Source organism: Podarcis raffonei, chromosome 9 (assembly GCF_027172205.1).
Source record: "Podarcis raffonei isolate rPodRaf1 chromosome 9, rPodRaf1.pri, whole genome shotgun sequence".
NCBI classification, from domain to species: domain Eukaryota; kingdom Metazoa; phylum Chordata; class Lepidosauria; order Squamata; family Lacertidae; genus Podarcis; species Podarcis raffonei.
Window position 1 is genome coordinate 8,610,192 of NC_070610.1, and position 25,372 is coordinate 8,635,563.

Here is a 25,372-nt window from a genome sequence, read left to right on the forward strand (position 1 = left end):
AATAATTTTTTTTGATAAATTGAGGCATTGAAATAGTCACTTTTCCAGTGGCTTGCAGTAAAAATTAACTCCAAGGGATTTGATGTAAAAGGTAAAGGGTAAAGGGACCCCTGACTACTAGGTCCAGCCGTGGCCGACTCTGGGGTTGCAGCGCTCATCCCGCTTTATTGGCCGAAGGAGCCGGCGTACAGCTTCCGGGTCATGTGGCCAGCATGACTAAGCCGCTTCTGGCGAACCAGAGCAGCTCCACACTGCCCCAAACGGTCTGCCCGCTGCCTCCCCCTCAGCTGTAGGGCGGCTGAGTGGGAGGAGGCAGGCGACTCCTCGGAGGCCCCACAGAGCGTCCTGGCCCGGCTGGCCCGGCAGGCAGCTGACCCCACCCCTGGGCGCAGGGCACATGCGCCGCCCCAGGCGCCCGATCAGCTTGCTCCACCGCTGGATGCAGTGAAGTTCTCCCTCCTTTTCCCATATCAGAGATTTGTGATAGCTACTACAAGTGGTCGCTTGTGCCTGCCTGCATCTAGGGCAGGTGCATTTAGGGGTCGAGGGGTGCCTGGCCCCCAAGTGCTAGCAAAGGCTGCCTGAGCTGGGTGGAAGAACAGCCCCTTCTGTGCAGTAAGTCTGGGCAGCAGTGCCAGAGTCACTCTGTTGCTATGACTTAAGTATTTAACTGATTCACATCATCATGAAACAAGGCAGATTAAAAACTTACAAAGCCATGCAGCAAATACTTTCCAACACATTCAGTCGGAACAATCCTCGTTTCTTTTCTCTCTCTCTCTCCCACCTGCAACACCTTCATGTTTTGAGTTCAACATCTTGGAAGATTCTTACATTTCTTGTAGTGACTGGCTGTCACTGCATCACCCACACACATTTAATTCATTTTATCAGTTATCTCTGGGTGTTTATTTGACAAGTGCTGCCTCTTTCCGGAGGAGCCAAAGGAAAAGCTACTATGAACACCATTTAAAGGATTATTGTTGACAGAATTACTATTTCTCGCGTTTCAAAGCAAGTGATAACTGTACAGACCTTCAAATTACAGCCTCCAGCAAAACTGGTAGTGGCTGATCTGTCCCAATTAGGTTGAGTCAACTTGTCAGATATCAAATTTGCTAGTTGTATTATCAGTCTAAGAGGCAAAGATATATCAGTAAAAAAGCAATTAATGTCCAGTTAGATTGGACAGGGCTGTGCTTCTGCAAAACAGGGCCGCTACATACGAAAGAATTTGTCAAAGAGTAAAAAAGATTCCTGTCGCCACAACTAATTTCTAATGACTGTGCTGTCTGCTAAATGTGGAGAGTTCAAAACAGAGCAAGCCTGTAAACCGAAGCCCTGACTGAAAGATGAAATAATTGCAAGACCCCCTTGAGAGCTGGTGATCTAAGAACAAATTGTTGTTGTGATTTGTACAGCTTTTGTTTTCTCCTTAACTGGGGAAGCTCAATTCAGACGAGGACCGACAATGGCAATGGATGGTTCCGTGTTCTTGTTTGTTTTTTTTAAAAAGAAATAATATTTTACTTATGTTTGTGTGTGTTATATACAAATGTATAGTTAAACAAATCGTAATTAATATGCCCATAATTATGTCTCTATAATAATATTTATTTACGGCTATTAGCCCATAAAATATGTACAAACATAAAAACACAGAGACATAAAAACCGATATATCCGACAACAGAAGGTGAACACCACGATGCAAGGGTGGGTCATTGAGCAGAGCCAAATGACAACTTGGGGCCAGGAGAGCTCCAAGGGACAGATCACAGAAAAAAGGAAAACTGGAGACGAAATCCGACATGCACTCTCATCATAACAGTCCGATTAGTTTTGATGTTGTTGTTGTTTTTTGGTGGTTTTTGAGTGTGAGATAACCGCATTCAGGAATCTCGCCACCTGCAGAGTTACAGAAGGATCTGTATCCTGCAAAAGCAGTGCGGCGTGTGACTCAACAGGTCTGCCAACCAAGCGCAGTAAAGCAGGACCCAGGAATTTAGTCCTGGCTATGCTATGTAGGGGACAGTTGAACATTATATGTGAAAGAGATTCAACAGTTTCCCCGTCACACACGCATAGCGGAGACACCAAACCCTTGGAAAATCTGTGGCTCAGCAGGTTCGATGGAAGGACATTGAACCTTGCACGAATAAATGCAAGTCGGTGTGGTACTGATGAAAGAGATGACATGTATGATGGAAGGCCAAGTGGTGGGTTTATTCCGTGATACCTGGGGGAGCAGACACCCCCACCCCAGGCGAGGTTGTGTTTGTTTGGTGATTCAAATGCAACAAAAATGTTAACCAATTATGCCTTACAAGAGCTACTAATTGTATCCTTCCCTTCCATAACTACTTATATCAGTTACATTTATTCATTATTATTATATCCCATAATTCCCTGCTTTGAGGTCAATTATTCCAGCAACATCTGTTGATGGTGGGGGCCTCTGTTGACCAGAATTTAGAGCAGGGGTAGCCAACAGGGTGCTCTTCAAATGCCCTTCAACCCACCATCATCTCCATCCAGCACAGTCAATGGTCAAGGATGATGGGAGTTGTAGTCAAACAAGGGGGTCACAGGTTCGCCACCCCTCACTCAGGGGTTCTACCTTCTTGTACCATCAATAACATATTTCTTATATGTTTTCTCAGGATGGTGGAGGGGGGGTGCCATATCCTGTTGGTGAACCCCCCCTTCTTCCAATAGGAAATGTTGTGCTGGGGGGCCAAAAATGGGGGGTTGAGGAGGGTCAATTGCAGGACAGTGAGAAATGTCCTTATTTCCACCTGAGGAATGTTGGAGGGTATGGTATTCTATGCTCAATCATTCCCAGGTAACCGTTTAATCAAACATCTCCCTAGCACAGTGCCCCAAAAAGAGAGAGAGAGAAGAAAGGCTTATTTTAAAATTCTCTATCATACCCATTTCTCTAAAGAGACTCAAAATTAAATCCAGTAGATATTCAAATTAACAAATTGACAATATCCATTAAGAAAATTCAGCAGCACAAAACTAACAAAGGACTGAGACAGCAAAATCTTAAAACTAACTAAAGATGTAAATAAAACAACAACAACAACCAGGTCTTTATCAGCATGGCAATAGGCCGTGGTCAGCAAGGCAATCCAGAGGATTTAGCACATGGCCCCAGATGGCGATCAGAGCATGAGTATGTATTTCAAAATGCCTATTTTTCTGAGCAAAAAGTTCCGTCTGTATCCCACCGATCCTCCAAGGGGTTGTTTCATTTTATTCTCAAACCTGTGACACCGTTTAAGAGCAAGGGACTTTCCCAAGTTAGCTTCGTAGCTGAGCAAAAAACGTTGAAGTCTAAAGTTGAAGTCTAATGCTCTAAAGCTGAAGTCTAATGCTCTTCTCCACGGCAAGCTATTATTTGCAACTCGATACACACTGAAAGAGTGTCATGACAGTGGCATGCTTCAGCTGCCCTCTGAGACTGCATAAATACAACGAAGCAAAAGTGAATATTATAATGCATTTGCCTCTTACTGTATCGCTTTGGTCCGTCTTCCAAACAAAATGAAAGAGTTAAGGTTGCATCATCTTCAAAAAACTCCGTTGCAAAGGCATCCCACCAGAGGTTGTCACTGTCCTATGAGGGAAGAAATCATTCTTTTAACAGAAAGAAATCAGTTGTAATCTGCCTTCTTTTTCCCCCTTCAAGTGCAGTTTCTTTTTAAAATATATTCTCAGCGAAGGAAAATTATGAAAAACTATTGTCAGTAATTCAGTATGGCTGGGTAATGAAAAGAAGAATCTCATTTGCAAACGTATAGAAATAATCACCTTCCGTAAAACAGCAATTCTGCATTAAATCAAAACACAATTTAAGACACAAACTCAACCAATTTTTGGCATCCCTCAACTTCAAAGTTTGGCTTAATTTTTGGCTAAGCCTGGTCACATAGTGTTTTGCCCAGGATTATAAACACTGTCTGACAAGTGGTCAGTCTTGGCTGCCATTTCCACAAAAATTACCTCACATCATCAATACTACCATATCACTTTCTCCCCACAATCTGTTCCTGTGGTGCATAAGGTAAGGTTGCTAAGTAATTTATTTTATTTTTTTGAAAAAAACTTTTAACTTTTATTTATTTTACGTTTATAAATAATCTGCCACCGAATAATGTAAAATCACACTGGAATAAGCACTGCACTAACACTGTAATAACACTTTAAATGGTGTTATCAGCATCGTACTATTATTTCTTTTTATTTATTAAATTTCTATAGTGCCCTTCATCCGAGGGTCACAGGGCGATTATACAATATAAAAACACAAAAAATATAACATAGCAACAAATAAACAAAATAAACCCCCACAGTTATTATTGATCACTACTAGTAAATAACTATTAATAATAATTACTATTATTTATTGCTACCACTACCAATCACATATTTCTGCAATTATTGCATCCAAGACCTAACCACCCCACCGCCCCTTAAAAACAATGAAAATTACAATGATAATCTCAAGATTAGAATCCCAAATTCAGTGATCTTCCCTACTAATTGGCCCCCTTGAGAAAAGAATATTAATGACACACACACACCCTTCAGAAAAAATTATTTCCAGACAATTATTTCCCTTTGTGAGTTTCACTTCCATCTTAGAAGACAGCCACAGTGAAATAATTCCTGATCAGCTTAGGGCTGTGATACATCCTGATCTTCCTGGACATTACCAGGATTTCAATTGACGTCCGAGGGGAAAGGCAGAGTTTTGTTTTAAAAAAAAAAACCAAACAAAAAACTCAACAATTTCGTGGTGTCCTGGTTTTTACTTTTCGCAATATGGCAACCCAAGATCAGCTCCGAAGCATAAATTTTCTAAACCTGGACAGTGCATTGTCAATCGAAACTCTCTCTCTCTCCACAAAGTATATGGGTGATATCCAGCGCTCCCCCCCCTTAAAAAAATGTTTAAGGGTACTTTCATTTTCCTACTCATATTGAAATACTGCCCCTCAATGAGGCCAAACTTCGATTCACAAAATGTTTAGGGGTATGAGTCCCCCACGTCCCACCCCCAGAAAAAAAGCACTGGTGATATCCAACATTGCCTGACAGGACTAAGCGCCCACCCCACCAAATCTGCTTCAGACAATGTTGTTGTTTTTGTTGTTGTTATATTTATTTACACCCCTTTTTCCGTGATGGAACTCAAGGTGTCTTACACATAAAAGTGAAAACATAACAACAATTTTATTTTTTAATATCATTTTTATTGGGTTTTTCATCTTTAACAAGATTACATCTTATAGTATAATCACAAAATAAATTCCCAGCCGCCGCCCCCACCCCCAGCGACTTCCCTTTCTGGTTTGTAACATATTAACTTGTCCTGCTTGTTATCTGTCCCTAAGTATAAAAATCTTTACATTAACCATTGTTATATTCTTATCCTTTTAACCCCATCTTTATATTTTCTACAATTGTTTTTCTGGTTGTAAGTGTTTTTAGTCAAACCCTGCTAGTGAGTCCATTTCCTTACATTGTTTCTGTAAATACAACGTAAAAGGTTCCCAGTCTTTCTTAAAGTTTCTATTTTCCCTATCTTTAAGTCTTTCAGTTAGCTTTGCCATTTCAGAATATTCCATCAGTTTTTCTTGCCATTGGTCCTTTGTTAGTATTTCATCAGTTTTCCATCTTTGGGCTAGTAGACTCCTAGCCGCTGTTGTGGCATACATAAATAGTTTTTTCTTATCTTTTGTGTGTCGAGGTCCCCAAGCCACCCCCTAAATAAATCACAATTCACACAGAATTTTTGTTTAAGGTTTTTGGCATAATTTTGGCCACAACTTTATTAAAAGACATAATGTGAGTGGTTGCTTAGGCGTTGGTTATGACTATCTGTCCCCCTGCCTGGGGACAGAACTGACTTCCGGATTCCAGCAAAAGCCAGTAAGGGAAAACAATATTGGGGAGAGAATGGGGCTGGGCACCATACCGTCATCCCTCCCCACATGCTCCCAGGGGCTTGCATGGCCCTAGCCCCTTGCCTGGGATACGGACAAATGTATGGCAAACCCCTGGATTCCTTTAATGGAATTCCCTTGCAGCAGTAGCATTGGAGGGGCAGGCACAGCCAACCCTTACCCCTACACCAACCAAGTTTTAACCAATGTCTAACCGCAACCTTACAAGTTGTGACGATTTGCTACGCAGTAGGCAAAAACCAAATGGCACCAACCAATCTGCCAAATGGACAAAATTCCTACCAGGCCCCTGCTCCAAAAGCAGACGACCCCATGACAGGCATAGCAAGGTCAAACGCAACAGCCCTAAATTAGGGAGGGTGGGCGGGCGATCCGATGCAGAAAAAGAGACCGACAAAGCTGCGTGCCAAGAATATATGACCTTCGGGCCAATCCTCTAAATGGTAACATCAAAATCTCCCCAACAACCCAAATTGGTCCAATCACAGTCATGGTCATCCAAATGGTCCCGCCCAGTAACCAAGACCCCACCGCAACACATGCTCTCCATGTAGGAGAACACGCTTTGGCAAATCTTGATCTGAAATGCCTAGCAAAAAAGCTTCTGGTCTCTTAACAAAGGTTATCTTAAACATCCTTTTCAATTCATTATAAATCATTTCGCATAAAAATAATTTTAAAACATTTAACCCAGGGGTTATCAACCTGGTCCCTACTGCCCACTAGTGGGTGTTTCAAGATTCTAGGTGGGCGGTAGCGGGTTCTACGGCACAAGCTGAATCCTCCTTCCATTGAGCACTGGTGGGCGGTAAGGAAATTTTACCATCAAGAAAGATGCATTAGTGGGCAGTAGGTATAAAAAGGTTGACTACCCCTGATTTAAACAATGATAGAAGTAAAACTGTACACGTATATTTAAACTATTAAAATTGTAACGACTGAGGAGGGCTTACATAAAAAGGACTTTACCATAAAGTTGAACATCCAACTAGAGTATTGACAGCCATTAAGACTATCACCTTGCCAACAAAGGTCCGTGTAGTTAAAGCTCTGGTTTTCCCAGTAGTGATGTATGGAAAAGACCCTGATGTTGGGAAAGATGGAGGGCACAAGGAGAAGGGGACGACAGAGGACGAGATGGTTGGATAGTGTTCTCGAAGCTACCAGCATGAGTTTGACCAAACTGCGGGAGACAGTGGAAGACAGGAGTGCCTGGCGTGCTCTGGTCCATGGGGTCACGAAGAGTCGGATACGACTAAACAACAACAACACAATTCCCGCTGGTGGCAGACCTCTTTGGGCATCTAAGAGACTAGATGGCATCAATGAATGTACCTCCGCACCTCATTCTGAATGTGTGATGCTGTGGGTACAGGTGTGAAGGCCTGGGGGTAGGGGGAGAAAAAATTGGACGAGAAAGCTTTCCTCCCTCATTTCTCCCCACCCAAAGTCTTAATTTCCTCCCAAAACAGTTGAGAAAAGTGCATAGTGAAATATTTTCTTTGAGAAAGATGAGTAAGATGAGAATAAGACAAGGTGTCCCAAAATGATTCACATAAATTGGGAAGACTTTTTGGGACACCGGTGTGCAGAATCAGATTGTTCCAATTCCTGTACGCCAAGGACAAGCAAGTCCCGAAAATGACAATCCTCAAATGCAAGAGGAAGATGCATTTTTAGGGGGCACTACCATCGTCACAAGAGAAGGGAGTAGGAATCTGTGCCTTTTTGCTTGTGGCCATTGTAGGTGGATATGTTTCTGTCTTCTTGAACAGGCCCCAAGAGACTGGGAGTGGAAGGAAGTACATAGTAACACGAAGGAGCTGAAAAATATGCCTAAAGTATATTTTAAACTTTTGAACATTGCAGAGCACAGAACCTAACCAGGAATGCAGTCTGCGATTCTGCCAAACACATTGTAACATGGTGACAAGTTCTTTGCACAACACAGCCTCTGATTCCTTCTGCTTCTCATCTGCTTTAGGTTCTTCCATCTTCTGAAGCATATAAAAGAAACTGGCCTATGTTTGGAAATGCTCAAATCAAAAAATGAACTGATATGCGAAAAGGTAGAGAAGCTTTTTTCAATCCAGGTAAACCTTCAATTTTTAGAAGTCCATGGTAACAAATATGAAGAAACAGAAACTGATAGTGATGCTCAGAGGCTGATCAAGTTCCATGTAGTCTTTCCCAGCACTTTTGAATGAAAATAGGTGCTTTGTGGTTGCTTAACGCTGAAGAAGAGATAATGATTTTAAAAATGCATATTAATTATTAATAATAATAATAATAATAATAATAATAATAATAGGTTATTTTTATTATTGTTTTTTGCCCAATCCTCATAAGTTGGCAAAACCAAAGACACACTAGTTCCTTGCAGTTCAGTTGCTCGTTGCTCCATTTTTAACAAAGCATTCAAAAGGTCATTTGAATTTGTAAATATTGACTGAATAAAATGTACCATTGATATACCAAACATTATAATTTTGTGGGCAAACCAACTTATACATTTTGTGTTCCTAAAGTAACAATGTGGCTATTGGTCATATTATTCTGTTTTTATATTGTTAAACCACCCTGTGATCCTAGGATAGAAATTTGACAAATAAAAAAAATAAATAAATGATAAAATAAAGTGAAGGGTGCTAAAAATAAGCAAGTATTGCATATCTTTCCATTAGCCACAAATTTCCGTTTGCAATATAAACTTGATCCTTGCCCCGCAACCCATGGCTTCAAAACTTCCAGAGAGTTTACACCTCTAGGTGTGGGTCTTTCAGTTAGTCAGAGTCCTGCAGACAACTGGAAGATTCTCAGAGTCAGTCAGTCAGTTTGATTGGGCTTTGTGAACTGTTGGGAATTACAGGTTCTGATATCCCAAAAGCCCAGAAAAGACTGTTTATGTATGCGACAACAGCTGCAAGGATGCTACTAGCCCAAAGATGGAAAGAACCAACAGTTCCGACCAAGGAAGATTGGCAAATCAAATTGCTGGACTATGCTGAAATGGCAAAACTGACTGGGAGACTCAGGAATCAAGAAGATAAGGACTTTAAAAAAGAATGGGGGGAAATTCTAATTTACTTAGCAGACCATTGTAAACAACAACAAGTTAGCTGGACTGTAAAAAATAACTGGTAAAGAAACGAAAAATATGGACAAATTAGAGAAATGGAAAATGTGGAGAATGTAATGAGATGTAGTTTCAGAAGAATTATTTTAAGGACCCAGGCAGGGGACGGGGGGAAGTCGCGAGATTCAGAGAATCTCGTATATGGATATGGTAAAAGCTTTTTCTTCTTATTATTTTGGATTTGTTTTTGTCAAAACCAATAAAAATATTTATTAAAAAATAAAATAAATAAAAAAGAGAACTGTTGGGCAGATGTTATCAAACTGTGATTGTGGAAGAGTCGAAAGTATATGTATTGATTTATTTCCACACCCACACACCCTCACAATTAAGATCAAGTTCACTAGGACAAAGATCAAATTTATCAAAAAGGCTAAAAAGGCCCTGACTTACAGCTCAGGATCTCTGTAATATGGCACAGGTTTGACTGATGCAAAGGGAAAATCAGTAAGTGGTCTGCTAAACCGCACAGCAGCCTTCAAGTTGTGGTGCGGCAGCAGAGTTTGAGAATTTCTGCCCCAGGGGAAACCAAACTCACACGGCCTCTGGTCAAGTCATGTATTTCTTGCTTTCCTTTATGTATAAATATAAAAATTCTAGTGGCTGGAAAGTGTAGTAATTCAATTATGGAGTTCTACATGGAAAAAAGTATAAACATCCATTTTCTATTGCAATTTGAAAGCCATCCCAGATTTTTAATCAGATGTTTTCGGCAAGCTTTAAATCAAGAAGAAAAAGAAAAAGAAGAAGAGAAACTGAAGTCAGTTGACTGCAAAAAGTTTGGTAGGGAAGGCCTATTCCCAATTAGAATCATGTGTTCTGATATTTGCCAGGATGCCAAATGGCATTCGGAGCCAAATGGTGTAGCAAACCAAAGCGGGGTGGGTGGGGAAGTATAATTATAAGGAGGAAAGATGGTTTTTAAAATTCCACTTTTCCAACAAAGAGTCAAGGCTTCCCCCCAAGGCACCCTCAACTCAGGCACTGACAGGTTACCTGGGATTTTGGCAAAGTAATTATTTTCCATTTCAGCAATAATGAGATATTACCATGGCAACACTCCTTTCACATAGCACACTCCTGCTCTCAAACGTTGAAATAATGGACCAAAAAATTAATACTTTGAAAAGTACTTTAAAAATGCATTTAAAGCAGAGGACAAAAGGAAGGAAAGAGCAGAAGAAACTAGACAGAAGGGTCAGGAAAGGAGAAGTGACCAGTGATCTTTGACATCTACTACACGTCAATTTTTCTTCCATAAAAAATGCACTCCATTTAGTCCATGTTAATTTTTTCCTTTTATTTTCTGTCATGAATTTTCTTCAAATAAAAATTATTTAGAGGATTTTTAGAGAAATGCTGGATTTCATTGTTACCGTATTTCACAAACGTCTGAATGCTGGATGATGCAGAATTACTCTGCACTGCTGATATAAAGTTTGACTGTTAAAACTGTTAAATTACCCCCATATTTTTTTCCTTTTGCAATTTCAGCTTAATGTATAATATGAAGAAGTTGCCTCTTTAAGAGCTCTTTATGGCAATCATGCTCTCATTGCGAGTCATGGGTAACAACTGTGGACTTTAAATGTACAGCCATACCTCATGTTACGTCTGCTTCATGTTATGTTCTTTCAGGTTACATCCCACGGCGACGCGGAAGTACCGGAAAGGGTTACTTCCAGGTTTTGCCGCTCGTGCATGCGCAGAAGTGCAAAATGACATCATGCGCATACGCAGAAGCGGTGAATAGAAACCTGTGCGTGCATAGACGCACTGCTGCGGGTTGCGCTCTTTTCATGTTGCAAACGGGCCTCCGGAATGGATCCCGTTCTCAACCAGAGGTACCACTCAAAAGACACAGTCAGTCAGTTCTTTGGGGTCTGGTTACAGGCAGGTATGTTTCCAGTGTGCATCTACATGCAGAAGGCTGTTTCCCTTGCTGGATGAGGCCAAGGCAAAAGGTCTTTAAGACCATGAAGGTGACGTTTGGTGATTTCCCGAGGAGGCTACTACTGATGCACTATGTGAGGGGCAACCCTTGTTGGTGGTACAGCCGTACCTTGGAAGCCGAATGCCTTGGCTTCCAAACAAATCGGCTCCCAAACGATTGAAACCCGGAAGTGAGTGTTCCAGTTTTCTAATGATTTTCGAAAGCCAAACGTCTGGCACGGCTTCCAATTGGTCCTGCAGCCAATTGGAAGCCACGCTTTGGTTTTCGAATGGTTCCGGGAGTCAAATGGACTCCCGGAACGCATTCTGTTCGAGAACCAAGGTACCACTGTATCTGTATAATTTGCCCTACAAATACATAATAATAATCCTGGGGAAAGAATGGCAATTTTCATCATGAAAATGAGACGGGGAAACAATGCCAAGTGCCTCCTGCCCTAGCACTGTGGATCGAAGTGCTCTCCTATTCTGTTTTAAAAGCGGGAAATATGATCGTGGGTGTCCTTCTTGGGTTGGGGGGCCATCTGTGACAGATGCTTTAGCTGAGATTCTTGCATTGCAAGTAGTTGGACTAGATGATCTTTGGAGGTCCCTTCTAACTCTACAATTCCACGATTCTATGCTTCTGTTCCACTTAACTTGGCTCTTGCATTCTTGAAAACGACCAGACTATTTCAAGAATTATCATTGTATTTTGTTAAGAATAAAAACAAATTATGGATTTTAATAAGCACTGGGTTTGGGGGAGGTATACGTATGTAAACTTTATTTCAGAGCCCGATGTGTAAGAGGGGCTAGTTTTGTGGTGAAATATGCATGCCAAAGGTCTCAGTAACATTACTTTTAAAAAGGGTAAATGACTGACTTGTGTCAAGAGCTATGGTTCATAGAGGTATAGTGTGTGTGTGTGTGTGTGTGTGTGTGTGTGTGTGTGTGTGTATATAAAAAGCAACTACAACAAATGCTCTTAATGTTTTTTGCTTTAGTTTGGTTTTGCAAAGCGGTTCTCCTTCATGGAGAGCACGTGTTGCGGTGGGAGCAACCATGACATCCCCTGTTGCTGGGTGGGTTAGTTTGGATGGCCACGAATTTGATTGGGCACCCCCAATGTTGCTGGGGAAAATTGATGGTTGCAATTTTATTTGATTGATGGGGGGGCTATATAGGTCCCTGTGCGCAGCGTTGAGCTTCCTCTTTTCGCTGCGCACATCGGATTACCCGCCTGTTGTTGTTGTTGTTTAGTCGTTTAGTCGTGTCCGACTCTTCGTGACCCCATGGACCAGAGCACGCCAGGCACTCCTGTCTTCCACTGCCTCCCGCAGTTTGGTCAAACTCATGCTGGTAGCTTTGAGAACACTGTCCAACCATCTCGTCCTCTGTCATTCCCTTCTCCTTGTGCCCTCAATCTTTCCCAACATCAGGGTCTTTTCCAGGGAGTCTTCTCTTCTCATGAGGTGGCCAAAGTATTGGAGCCTCACCTTCAGGATCTGTCCTTCCAGTGAGCACTCAGGACTGATTTCCTTCAGAATGGATAGGTTTGATCTTCTTGCAGTCCATGGGACTCTCAAGAGTCTCCTCCAGCACCATAATTCAAAAGCATCAATTCTTCGGTGATCAGCCTTCTTTATGGTCCAGCTCTCACTTCCATATATCACTGCTGGGAAAACCATAGCTTTAACTATATGGACCTTTGTTGGCAAGGTGATGTCTCTGCTTTTTAAGATGCTGTCTAGGTTTGTCATTGCTTTTCTCCCAAGAAGCAGGCGTCTTTTAATTTCGTGGCTGCTGTCACCATCTGCAGCTATCATGGAGCCCAAGAAAGTAAAATCTCTCACTGCCTCCATTTCTTCCCCTTCTATTTGCCAGGAGGTGATGGGACCAGTGGCCATGATCTTAGGGTTTGTTGGTGCTGACCTTGCTATGCCTGTCATGGGGTCGTCTGCTTTGGGGCAGGGTCCTGGTAGGTAGCCAATTTGGCTGATTGGCTGGGGCCATTTGGGTTTGCCTACTGCGTAGCAAATCGTCACAACCTGTAAGGTTGCGGTTAGGCATTGTTTAATTTTTTGGTTGGTGGAGGGGTAAGGGTTGGCTGTGCCTGCTCCTCCAATGCTGCTGCTGCAAGGGAATTCCGTTAAAGGAATCCAGGGGCTTGCCATGCTTTTGTCTGAACCCCTGTCAAGGCGCTAGGGCCACGCAAGAGCCCCAGGGAGCATTTGGGGAGAGGTGTGAGCCTGGCACCCAGCTTTATTCTCTCCCCAAAATTTTTTACCCTTACTGACTTCTGCACGGGTGTGGTTGTCAGTTCTGTCCCTACCTCCAAGTGGGAACAGATAGTCGCTAACCAGTGCCAAAGCAACCACTCACATACTGTAATTCAATAAAGTTCTGGCCAAAATTATGCCAAAAACCAAAACAAAAATGATGTGTGAACCGTGTTTTTATTCAGGGGTATCTTGGGGGTCCTTGACACGCAATTCAATCTTGAGCACATCCAATTGCAAGTCTTTGAAACTTATCCCTTATCACACGTGAACTGAAATCTTTGGGGCCTATCCCAAAATCTGAAGCAGCAGCCTGGATTATATTCCTGCTGATCATTGTTCCACATATCTCTTGATATGGCTTGGCTTGAGCGCCAGTGCTTGCTTCATATCGTTTTGGAGAATGGCTTAGATGCCATCTCTGGAACAATGTCTGTTTAAACAGGCAGCAAGATCTGAAGGCTTGGCGTGAGGAGCAATGTGTTTTCTATTTAACGATACTCATCCAGTTTCCTGCCAGAAAATCTACTTGATACTCAGAACACAACACCAGTTTTGTAAGTGCCTTATTAATTAACTTACATTTTTGTTTAGGTTCCAACTTGGAATCCATCTGACCTTTCTGCAAGAAAGATGGTTCCAGGTTTCATTTAAAAAAAGAAAAACAAAATCCTGAATCGGCACTATATGAAATCTCTCAAAGCGCTCTGAGATATCGCCTGTAATTCTCTGTGCATGTAATTCTCTGTGCATGCTCACTAGTAAACTAAAACGACAGCTTGGGATCACCTGGTGAAATGGATTGACAATAGGTACCAGCAGAAAAAACGAAGTACTTCTTCAACAATGAATACTTAAATTAATTCTCGCAAGATGCAGTAGTGCCTAATCTATATGATTTTTAAAGAAAGGAATTGATTCCTTTTGAGGGATTAGGTTTATGAATGGCTATTCACTGTGGTAACAAAACTGAACTTCCTTGTTGAGAATAACTGTACATATGAATACCTGGTATGAAAACAAAGAATGGCTATCTCTTTATGCCCTATTTGTGTGCTTGCCCCAAAAAGGCAATTCCAAGGGTGATTTATGTTTCCGGAAATGTCAGTATGATTACACTGACATTTAGACAAATCAACCCATTAAAGACTTAACCTCCAGTATTGTGTGAACTTTTTTATTTTTAAAAAGAATACCACTGAGAGAAATAATCAAGTGCTTGAAACAAGCTACCCTTTCAGGGAGTAAATAATCTTATTACATGCAATCTGGCTTGTTGCATCACCATATTCTGGCAATGGAAACTACTGCAGCAGTACTCTATAATGCAATCGAAAAAATGGAACATATTTCCGGAACAGACACTCTGCACATTCAGAGACAGTAATACTTTTCTGAGACTGATAAAATGGCATGGTGAACATGCCATCAGGAAGTATCAAACATGCACAAAATAGCCTTTTCTTGGTTTATTCCCACTTAGGTTTGCTAAGTCTCTTTCAAACAGGAAATCTTCCAAATGGCAAAATCTAAAATGCAACCTCAGGGAGGATGTAGCCCAGGGGTCAGCAAACTTTTTCAGCAGGGAGCCAGTCCACTGTCCCTCAGACCTGGGGGGGGGGGCTATATTTTGAAGAAAATAATGAATGAATTCCTATGCCCCACAAATAACCCAGAGATGCATTTTAAATAAAAGCACACATTCTACTCATGTAAGAAGACCAGGCAGGCCCCACAAATAATGCAGAGATGCATTTTAAATAAAGGACACATACTACTCATGCAAAAACATGCTGATTCCTGGACCATCCACAGCCAGATTTAAAAGTCAATTGGGCTGGATCCAGGCCCTGGGCCTTAGTTTGCCTACACATGATGTAGCCCTGTTGTTTTGCTAAATATGCTGAGAATTACCGTATTTTTAGCTCTATAAGACGCACCAGACCACAAGATGCACCTAGTTTTTGGAGGAGGAAAACAAGAAAAAATATATCCTGAATCTCAGAAGCCAGAACAGCAAGAGGGATCGCTGCGCAGTGAAAGCAGCAATGCCTCTTGCTGTTCTGGCTTCTGGGATAGCTGTGCAGCCTGCATTCACTCCATAAGACGCACAGACATTTCCCCTTACTTTTTAGGAGGGAAAAAGTGAGTCTTATAGAGCAAAAAATACGGTAGGTTTTATCTGTTTTGATTTGTGAGAAACTTGAATCAGAACATGATATGAGTAGGACTACGCAGGAGGAGGGACAACTCCACAGAAGCCCACTATTCTTGGCAGCAATGCAACCTCTCTTATACCACAGAGTTCTGCCTTTATTTATTACGAAGCCATAGATCTAGATAGACATATGATGGGCAACACTGAAGAAAGGTTGGTTTCCAATACGCTTTGACTCCTTACAATTCAGGGCAGCAGACAGGCAAGAGGAGAATGAATTATCTGCTACTCGGAACCAACAATAACCTGAGTTGCTAAATGAAAGCATATGTCACAGACCAAGCTATTTTTTGATTTGGTGTGCCTTTCCCCCAGTGGACTGAAGGTGATGTTATTGTTTTTAAATCACATATGTGTAGAATAGAATAGAACAGGACTAGAAGGGAACTGGGGGAAACTGTACTCAAAAATGACATCTCCAAGATTACAAGACAGCATATAGTGAAGTCACCAGGTTTATAAAGCTATTAGCTTATCTTCTACAACATTTACAATGAAATCCCATAGATGATTACCCAGAAGTAAGTCTCATTGGGCTTTACTCCCAGGTAAGTGGGCATAGCACTGCAGTCATACTTTGGTGCTTTGGAATAGAGTAAGATTTTGCCTGAAATGCTTTGGAGGCTGTCCAACTTGGCTCAGAGTCTAAATCCAGATTCAGAAAAATAAAGCTTCATGCTTATCCCAGTCACTTTGGGAAAATAAAAATGGCCATATTTTTCTCCCATCTGATGGAAATGCATGAAATTTGCAGGCATATTAACCCCTCCTAAGTGAATATTGCATGCCAAATTACAAACAGGTCCAGGGGCTTTTGTGCAAGGTTGGTGAGAGTGCATTATTTTATTTATTATTTACTTATTTATACCCTGCCAATTCCCCTGACGCAGGTGGCGCTGTGGGTTAAACCACAGAGCCTAGGGCTTGCTGAACAGAAGGTTGGCGGTTCAAATCCCCATTACGGGGTGAGCTCCTGTTGCTTGGTCCCTGCTCCTGCCAACCTAGCAGTTCAAGAGCACAAAGTGCAAGTAGATAAATAGGTACCGCTCTGGTGGGAAGGTAAACGGTGTTTCCGTGCGCTGCTCTGGTTTGCCAGAAGCGGCTTAGTCATGCTGGCCACATGACCTGGAAGCTGTACGCCGGCTCCCTCAGCCAGTCAAGCGAGATGAGTTCCGCAACCCCAGAGCCGTCCACGACTGGACCTAACGGTCAGGGGTCCCTTTAACTTTACCTTAATTTCCCTGGCAAGGACTCAATGCAGCTTACAGATAAAATAAGAACAGCTAAAAACATGGGGGGGGTCATTAAAAATGGATTTGCTCCCCCTCCATCAATTTTTGCAGGCAGCTGTTTTATTATGAAAATAGCACATATCACAGAGGTGCAACCAGAAAAATAACCTGCAAAATATCAGAAGGATGTAGGACTAGAGGCTTGGGGGTTATGATGAATGGAGGAAAAAAGCAGCTTTGGGCTTGTGTTCTTCTCAACTGGCACTAAAAGCCAAATTATATGCAATGTTCATTTGACAGAAGAGAATGTGTGGGCCCATGGCATCAAAGCAGAAGCACAATGTTTGGCATTTTCTTCCTTTCCAGCGGAACTAGAAAAGGGAACTGAACAGGCAAGGTGGAGACGACAAGGTGACTTCAACAAGAACTTTCCTTAATCATTCCCTCTGATTAAACCTAGAGCTGTCAGTTGCAAAAGTTGTCTACATGAGTGGAAGCAGTGGGGGTACCCATGGAATATGGCACAGAGATTTTCCCTAGACAGCCTGCAGTTCTGTAGGTGCCATAGTGTCTATTCACATGAGTTGCTATTTGAGGAAGTCATTGTTAAAGATCACAGAAAAGAAAAAAAAAAGGTTTTGAAGAAAATGCTATGAATTGCAGCCACTCCGCAAAAGAAGAAAAAGAGAGGGAGGAAAGAATCAAGTTCTGTTTACAATTCTCCCTCTCCCATGAGTGTGTGTGTGTAGCAAAAAATCGAACGCTGCAAACATTTAGTGCTGTCCTGGTGTCAGGGAATACTGTTGCATGGTTAGATTATTTGCTTGGAAATATCTCAAAGCCCTCAAATGTTAATTCGAATATTTGTCACACACAAAAATTTGAAAAATACCTGAAGCCCATTTCACCATTACACTTTCATAAGTAAATTATTTCAAAAGAACCTCCCGGCACAAGTCATATCTTTCAAGTCTAGCCCATTAAAAAAACTCCTAGCAACAACTTCTCCCTTTCCATAATGTGACCCCCCCCACACTGCACAGATCAAATGGGGGAAGCACAACCCAGTATTTGCGGTGAAGTAGTAATTTAGAGTTCAATTTGCACAGGTGTGACAATGCTTTGTGTATCTATAAGCCGGTGTTATCCACTGAGTTTAGCATGCTGTTCTGAACACTTGCATGCTGAGAAGCATTAACAAACAGTTGTGAACATAAAAAACCTGCCACTTTAACTGACAAATTAACACAATGATAAGAGTTGGCATTTCACAACTTCCCATGACACACAGTGGGACACCTAATCTGGGTCTAATCTGATTTTCCATCTTGCCTCAATTTCTGCAGGAAAACTCACAGCCCCATCTATAGCCTATATACTCCATGAAGTCAGCTCACACTAGATAACAAAATCTTAGGATTCAACATGTTTCAAGGAAGAGTTATTAAATTTCTGTGATGTGAGGCTTAATAACAGATGTGCACCACACATCCTTTCCCTAAAAAGCTGTAGCCTCCAAATTCGCTTTCCTATTATTGGTTGGCAACTAAAGGCAGCTTCATAAAGGGACCCCTGACCATTAGGTTCAGTCGTGACCGACTCTGGGGTTGCGGCGCTCATCTCGCTTTATTGGCCGAGGGAGCCGGTGTACAGCTTCCGGGACATGTGGCCAGCATGACTAAGCCGCTTCTGGCGAACCAGAGGAGTGCACGGAAACGCCATTTACCTTCCCGCTGGAGTGGTACCTATTTATCTACTTGCACTTTGATGTGCTTTCGAACTGCTAGGTTGGCAGGAGCAGAGACCGAACAACGGGAGATCACCCCGTCACGGGGATTCGAACCGCTGACCTTCTGATCGGCAAGCCCTAGGCTCTGTGCTTTATCCCACAGCACCACCCGCGTCCCTTAAAGGCAGCTTCATACACTATAACAAAAGAAGGGTATAGTTTTGGGTGTTGTCAAGATGTTGTCAGCGGCTCCTGGTTGGTTGCCCAGGAAAGTATAAAGACAAGGAAAAGTTTCTTACTGTCCTTTTTTATTTCAATATTTACAGAGAGAGGCTATAGAACCCAGCCTCTTGGATAACGGCGTTGTCCCGAGTGAATCTCCACCCCCACCCCACCCCATTTCTTCATTCCTCATTCTCATCATCTCCTCTAGGGGTGCTGCTACGTGCCCTCTGTCTTTGAGCTCTTTGCTCTCTTACTTTTAAGGCTCGCCAGGTTCTGGGAGATGAAGGGTCTGGGATGCTTTCTAATGACAACATGTCAGCCAGGTGTTGCTCTGGCTCTCCCATGATCTTCCAACTTTTCCCCTCATCTGCCTCTGAGCTGCGACCTCCCGCAAACCCCTGTTGTAAATCTATACTGCCTTCCTCTTCTTCTTCCCTGGAAGGGTCAGGATGGAGAGGCGGTCTCCACCATTCCTCCTCTGCCCAGTCCCTGACAGGTGTAGAATTCAGAGTATAGTTACTTCCTGCAGTGAGCCAAAGCTGAGTGGTATAGCTAGGTAGGACCAGGAGAGTCTCCTGTCTGAAACTCTAAGTGGACAAATACCCCGACTTGGTATAAGGCAGTTTCCTATGTCAATTCTCAGCTTACATTGTGTTCAAAAAATAATAATCCTTAGTTTCTGGTCCTTATAGCTGTGAAAATATGCTCAAGAAGGAGTTAACCAGCATGGCTATGCCGGTTGAAATCTCAAAAGCCAGAAAGGTGGCTAAGTAAGATTATGACTAGCTACCGCAGAGCTTTTGTTCCCTGAATAGCTTTACACTCTGCTTGATAAGGAAAACCAGAATGAATTATGCAAAGTAAGGCAAATGATTCAACGTGCTCGATTTACATAGAACGTGCAGGCTGCAGGATTTTGTCTACTGGTACAGTCATATGGGCAGAGTACAGCGTACTGTAGGATTCTGCGGTTTCCCTCAGGTGTTACTAGGTGACAACACCATGAACTGGCAAGGTTAGAAGAAAAAACGACACAAGGGTTGTTGAGAATCTTGAAAAGGGAAGTGCCAAAATGCTTTCCAAAATCCATGAAGTTCCAGCTTGGCCATGTGTGTAACAAAAGTCACTCACCATGAAAAGAAAAACAGGTTAATTAACCAAAAATATAGTCGATCCTAGGGAATAATCACACGTAATCTGAAGCCAGGAAAGATGGTGGGCAACAGTCTCCCTGGCCTTCACTAAGTGGGGCCTCAGCTCATTATATTCTCAGTTTCACAACATGGGGTCATAACAGTAAAGTCAAAGGCATCAGAGAGCCCTCCATTCACAGAAGCCAATTGTTAAATACTATAACCCACTGCAAACTCCTGAAATTTCTATGAGAGTCCCTGGAGGGCAGACCCATTTAAGAAAACAAACATCAAGATGGAGTGTGACACAAATCTGTTTGCTCTCACATTCCATCGGGTAGAGTTTGGCTGCCACTCAAGCAATTAGAGAAAACTATGATTTAATGAATAACTTAAAATTCTAGCCAAACACAGCTGTCTTGTAACAAGTGTCCACTTTAGCAGTTATCACCATAACTGAAATGCACAAAATCATCCAGCTCTTTCCACTCACACAGCGGCAGCCCAGGCAACTACTTCCCAAAAAAGCTCAGTTACTCGCTGTTCCAGTGTGAGAAACCATGAAAAACGTCTAGGGCATTTTAACAAATGATACTAGGCTAAATGTAAATCATTTGCTGGCAAATTCACTCAGAAATCGAGTCCTCCCTTAAAGAGGGCACGTATTGTGGTGAGACCTGGAAACTGACACCCTGGGTACAACTGGTCAGTCACAACACCCAATTGGTAGGTCCTTCGAAGCTGGGTGCAATCTGGCCAATGGGACAGGGGACAATCTGGTCCAAATGGTTTGAGGGACCTATTTATGCCCATGCACGTGACCCAGAGCTTCCTCTTTCGGCGCATGCATTTGGAACACCCGCCCACCTCTCCCTACTTTTAGGGCTTTGCACTTGACCTTGCTATGCCGTCATGTGTCGTCTGTCGTTGGGACAGGGGCACGGCAGGAATTTCCCCACTTGGCTGATTGGCCGTTGCCATTTGGGTTTCGCCTGCTGTGTAGCAAATCGTCACAACTTGTAAGGTTGCGGATAGGCTCTGGTTCAGGTGAAAGGGGTGGGAGAACGCTCTCGCCATCCCTATGTGAAGGGTATTCCGTTAAAGGAATCCAGGGACTCGATGGTTTGGTCAAACCCTGTGAGGGGGTTGTGCCCGTGCCTGAGTCCAGGGGGACATTTGGGTGGCAGAGTTAGCCTGTTCCCGGCTTTCCGCTTATCCAGGTGTTCACCCTAGGCTGACCTATGCTGGAACCCTGGGTCAGCGCTACCTGCATGGCAGGAAGATAGTGGAACCAGAGCCTATGCAACCAGTCACTTGCTGTAATCAATAAAGTTGTGGCCTAAATTCTGCCAAAAACCAAACCAAAATTTGAGTCAAGGGTGAATTTGTTTAGGGAGGAGGTTTCTGGGTCTGAACACGCAAAGGACGTTTTTGCTACCAAATATTTACATAATTAAGATGTAGGATCACAAGAGTTCATATTTTAGCAGGATATTTTTAAAATAGTAATTCTTTACATTATGTCTCAGGCTCTACTGGAACTTCACCCCGGGTCCATAAACATCACATGAAATTTTAAATGTCAGTTCACCACAGCAGCAGTCTCCTACTGCCTCAAGGTGTGCCTAGATATGTTAAAATCAGCAGGAAAGCTCAACTCACGTGAGATTTCTTTACATTTGATGAAATGTGTTTGGCCATTCCGCTTTGGTAAGGTTTTCCTTTTTACATTTTTTTTTAAAAAAACCACCACTGAAGGATGTTAAGTATTAGGAGACAGAAACCCAAACAACAGAACTGCAAAGCATTGCCATTGTTCTTTGAATCAAGATCCACTAATGTACATTAGTTTAATCAAAGGATCAAAGCAAGGTCTCCACAAATCCACTCCCTATACTTGCCTTGATGATGATGAGAGAATCATAGAATCACAGAATCGTAGACTTGGAAGGGACCCAAAGGTCATCTAGTCCATGGGTAGGCAAACTAAGGCCCAGGCTCACCCCATCATGGGGTGGTTTCGACCAGGCTCAGTGGTTTCGACCACAGCGCCACCTGCATCCCACAGCTCTGGCTGCCCCACTTAAAAAAAAAAAAGATATTGTAGAGCTGGAATAGATTCAGAGAAGAGCAACGGAAATGATTGAGGCGATGGAGCAACTCACTTTTTATAGACATTTTGGGGCTTTCAAATGCAGAGAAGAACACATATAATGGAGGATGCTAGATGTGAATTTAATTATGCACTGCATGGAGCAACTTCATGTACAGAATTGAATGCTAGGCTACAATGGATTTTATCTAGGAGTAAGAATTCTACCTCAAGTGCAGGAAAGAAAGTTAAACTTAGGTAACAACAAATCATGTTTTTGCAACCACAGAGTGGGGCATCATTTATACTTATCCTGTGGTTTTGGAAGTTTACATCTGTAAGGAAAAGAGGTCAGTTTTGTGGGGGATTTGACTTTCCTCATTTCTTGCTTTGATAGAGAGTCTACAGATGAATAATACAAAGTGGCGCATTTTTAAGATAATAGTCATAATACCTACTATTATAATACCTATGGACTAGAAGTCTGCCTGGGACGCGGGTGGCGCTGCTGTGGTCTAAACCACAGAGCCTAGGGCTTGCCGATCGGAAGGTCAGTGGTTCGAATACCTGTAACAGGGTGAGCTCCCGTTGCTCAGTCCCTGCTCCTGCCAACCTAGCAGTTCGAAAGCACGTCAAAGTGCAAGTAGATAAATAGGTACCGCTCTGGCGGGAAGGTAAACGGCATTTCTGTGTGCTCCTCTGGTTTCGCCAGAAGCGGCTTAGTCATGCTGGCCACATGACCCAGGAAAACTGTCTGCGGACAAACGTCGGATCCCTTGGCTAGTAAAGCAAGATGAGCGCCGCAAACCCAGAGTCGTTCTCGACTGGACTTAACTGTCAGGGGTCCTTCACCTTTACCTTTAGAAGTCTGCCGAATAGTAAATAAATAAGAGCAACCTTCCTTTGGTGTTGTTTGGTCCAGCACAGGAATCATGCTAGAAGATTTTCAAAAAAGGAATTTACCATGATTTTAAAACCCCACTTTTTTACTGAAATAAAATAAGATTACAATTTCCATTTCATGACACAGTACAAATAATATGACTGTGTGGGAGCCGCTCGATGCTACTTGATAATCTACAAATTGATTCTCCTCTAAAAGAAACACGTCCCACATTCGGTAAAAACAATTCAAAAGTATTTTTCCTTTGCTAAGCTTACAAAATAAGTTTTGTTAATTCATCCGTTAACCATAGTACTGGCAACCATTAAGCCCTTTCAGAAATTTGATATGTCTTCTTTTCTAGCACCTTGCTTCTTTTCTAGGTGAAATATTAATATCAAAGCCATATCACTTCCCTCCACTCCAGATATCCTGAAAGTACAGCCAGAGACCTTCAGGTATAAGGCGGTATATAAATAAAATAAAATAAATCAATTTAGGAAAATATAGCCTATTGTATCTGTGACCATTTTTGCATGTCCCCTTCCCTTCCCCAACGGTGAATTTTATAGCAAGATCTCCAACAATGGCAATAACCAATATCTCTTATAGCACTTTTATCACCATATTATGCTCATCATAGTATCTGTTTCATTGCAAGATACCATCTAACCAGCACTTGTAGACAAATGATTTCATATGAACTGCTACTGCAGCTTGAAGGTTGCGTTTCCACTGAGATACTGTTATTTGATTACCAGTATTATGAATCCATTGCTTTTTACACTTGACTAGCAAGTCATTAAAGGTAAAGGTAAAGGGACCCCTGACCATTAGGTCCAGTTATGGATGACTCTGGGGTTGCGGTGCTCATCTCGCTTTATTGGCCAAGGGAACCGGCGTACAGCTTCCGGGTCATGTGGCCAGCATGACTAAGCCGCTTCTGGCGAACCAGAGCAGTGCACGGAAAAGCTGTTTACCTTCCCGCCGAAGCGGTACCTATTTATCTACTTGCACTTTGACGTGCTTTCAAACTGCTAGGTTGGCAGGAGCAGGGACCAAGCAACAGGAGCTCAGCCCATCGCGGGGATTCGAACCGCCAACCTTCTGATCGGCAAGTCCTAGGCTCTGTGGTTTAACCCACAGCGCCACCCGCATCCCTAGCAAATCATTAGGAATCCTTTATTCTCCCTATCCGCCCAGTAGTTTGGTAATCTTTACAAAGTGTCAAATGGTGTCAAATATCAAATACATTCTGCTTGTTTACTAAATCCCTTTACAGAATGCACGATTAGCAGTAATTGATAAAACGGTGTTTTGAAACTTTCTTACTGCGTTATCTGAATGCCGGGTCGTCTTCTCAAGGTTGCAAAAGATGGATAAAGAGATAAAGAAGCGCAAGTGCAGGCATAGGCAAACTCCGGCCCTCCAGATGTTTGGGACTACAATTCCCATCATCCCTGACCACTGGTCCTGTTAGCTAGGGGTGATGGGAATTGTAGTCCCAAACATCTGGAAGGCCGGAGTTTGCCTATGCCTGCGCAAGTGAAAAAGCTCAATACCCTCAACCCTTTCTCTGCAACCAGCCGTCTCCAGAACATCTCCATAGCTGTCAACTTTTCCCTTTTCTTGCGAGGAATCCTATTTGGAATAAGGGAATTTCCCTTAAAAAAGGGGGAAAGTTGACAGCTATGCATCTGGCCCCCTTGCTGAAACTATCTGAGTAGCAGCAGCAAAGTTGAGGTCTGTCACCTTTAGTTTACCAGGGTTTCTTGCTCCTAGGAAAAAGCCCAGGAGCCACAGGAAATTGCAATCCTTGGGAATCTTGGTGCTCAAAATCCTTTTCAAAGCCACTGCTCTTGGCATCTGTCTGTCTCGAGAGACAATGGAGTGCGCCTCCAGGGATGAAGTCAAATTTCTGCGTTAGCAGAACCAAAGTGGCCTCCCAGGGTGCAAGCCTGGGCAGTGTGTGTGGAAGGGCTGCCCGGATGGCAATCTCATTGATGTGGTCCAAAGGAAAGCAGAGCAATATGTTTGGCAGAAGCCGCAGGAGGCAGAAGCTAAAGCCAGTCACCGAATGATGGGTGGTGTGAACCGGAGATGTACTGGGTCTTGCACAGGGTAGGCAACCTAAGGCCCGGGGGCCGGATCTGTATATCTTTCTGAGTGTCTTTCCTTCTGAATCCTGCCTTTATGCTGATTGTGGGAATGAGGGGCAGGAGAGAATATATTATTTAGTACTATCCTTCCTAACTTGCGTTAGCAAGTTCCTTTATGTAGCAGAGTTACAGTCCCCTTCTTACATGCACAGCAGATAGCTGGTTGCAGGCTCGTGTGAGCCTCTCACTATTATACAATTCAATCTGTCTCAGATTGAATTGTACATTCCTGGTAAATTCCCTTGAATCCCTCTTAAAAGAATAAAGACACCACAATCTTATTCAAAGTTACTAAAAGAAGTTTACTCACATCAGTTCACAGTTGGATTCCTGAAGGCAGACTTAGTTACAAATATGTACATGTGGATCTACCT

The 25,372-nt window shown here is 42.7% G+C and overlaps 1 protein-coding gene across 8 annotated transcripts in view; it reads right to left on the reverse strand.

The window, feature by feature from the left end:
* Positions 1 to 25,372, reverse strand: part of LDB2 (LIM domain binding 2) — a 239,770-nt gene that overhangs the window by 139,301 nt on the left and 75,097 nt on the right. For 7 of the 8 annotated variants that reach the window (XM_053402737.1, XM_053402735.1, XM_053402736.1 and 4 more), the window contains exon 2: positions 3,522 to 3,624. The exons of the other annotated variant lie outside the window; for it this stretch is intronic. In XM_053402737.1, coding sequence (XP_053258712.1) covers positions 3,522 to 3,624 — 103 coding nt within the window. The remainder of the gene's footprint in view (positions 1 to 3,521; positions 3,625 to 25,372) is intronic. 8 annotated transcript variants of the gene reach the window in all.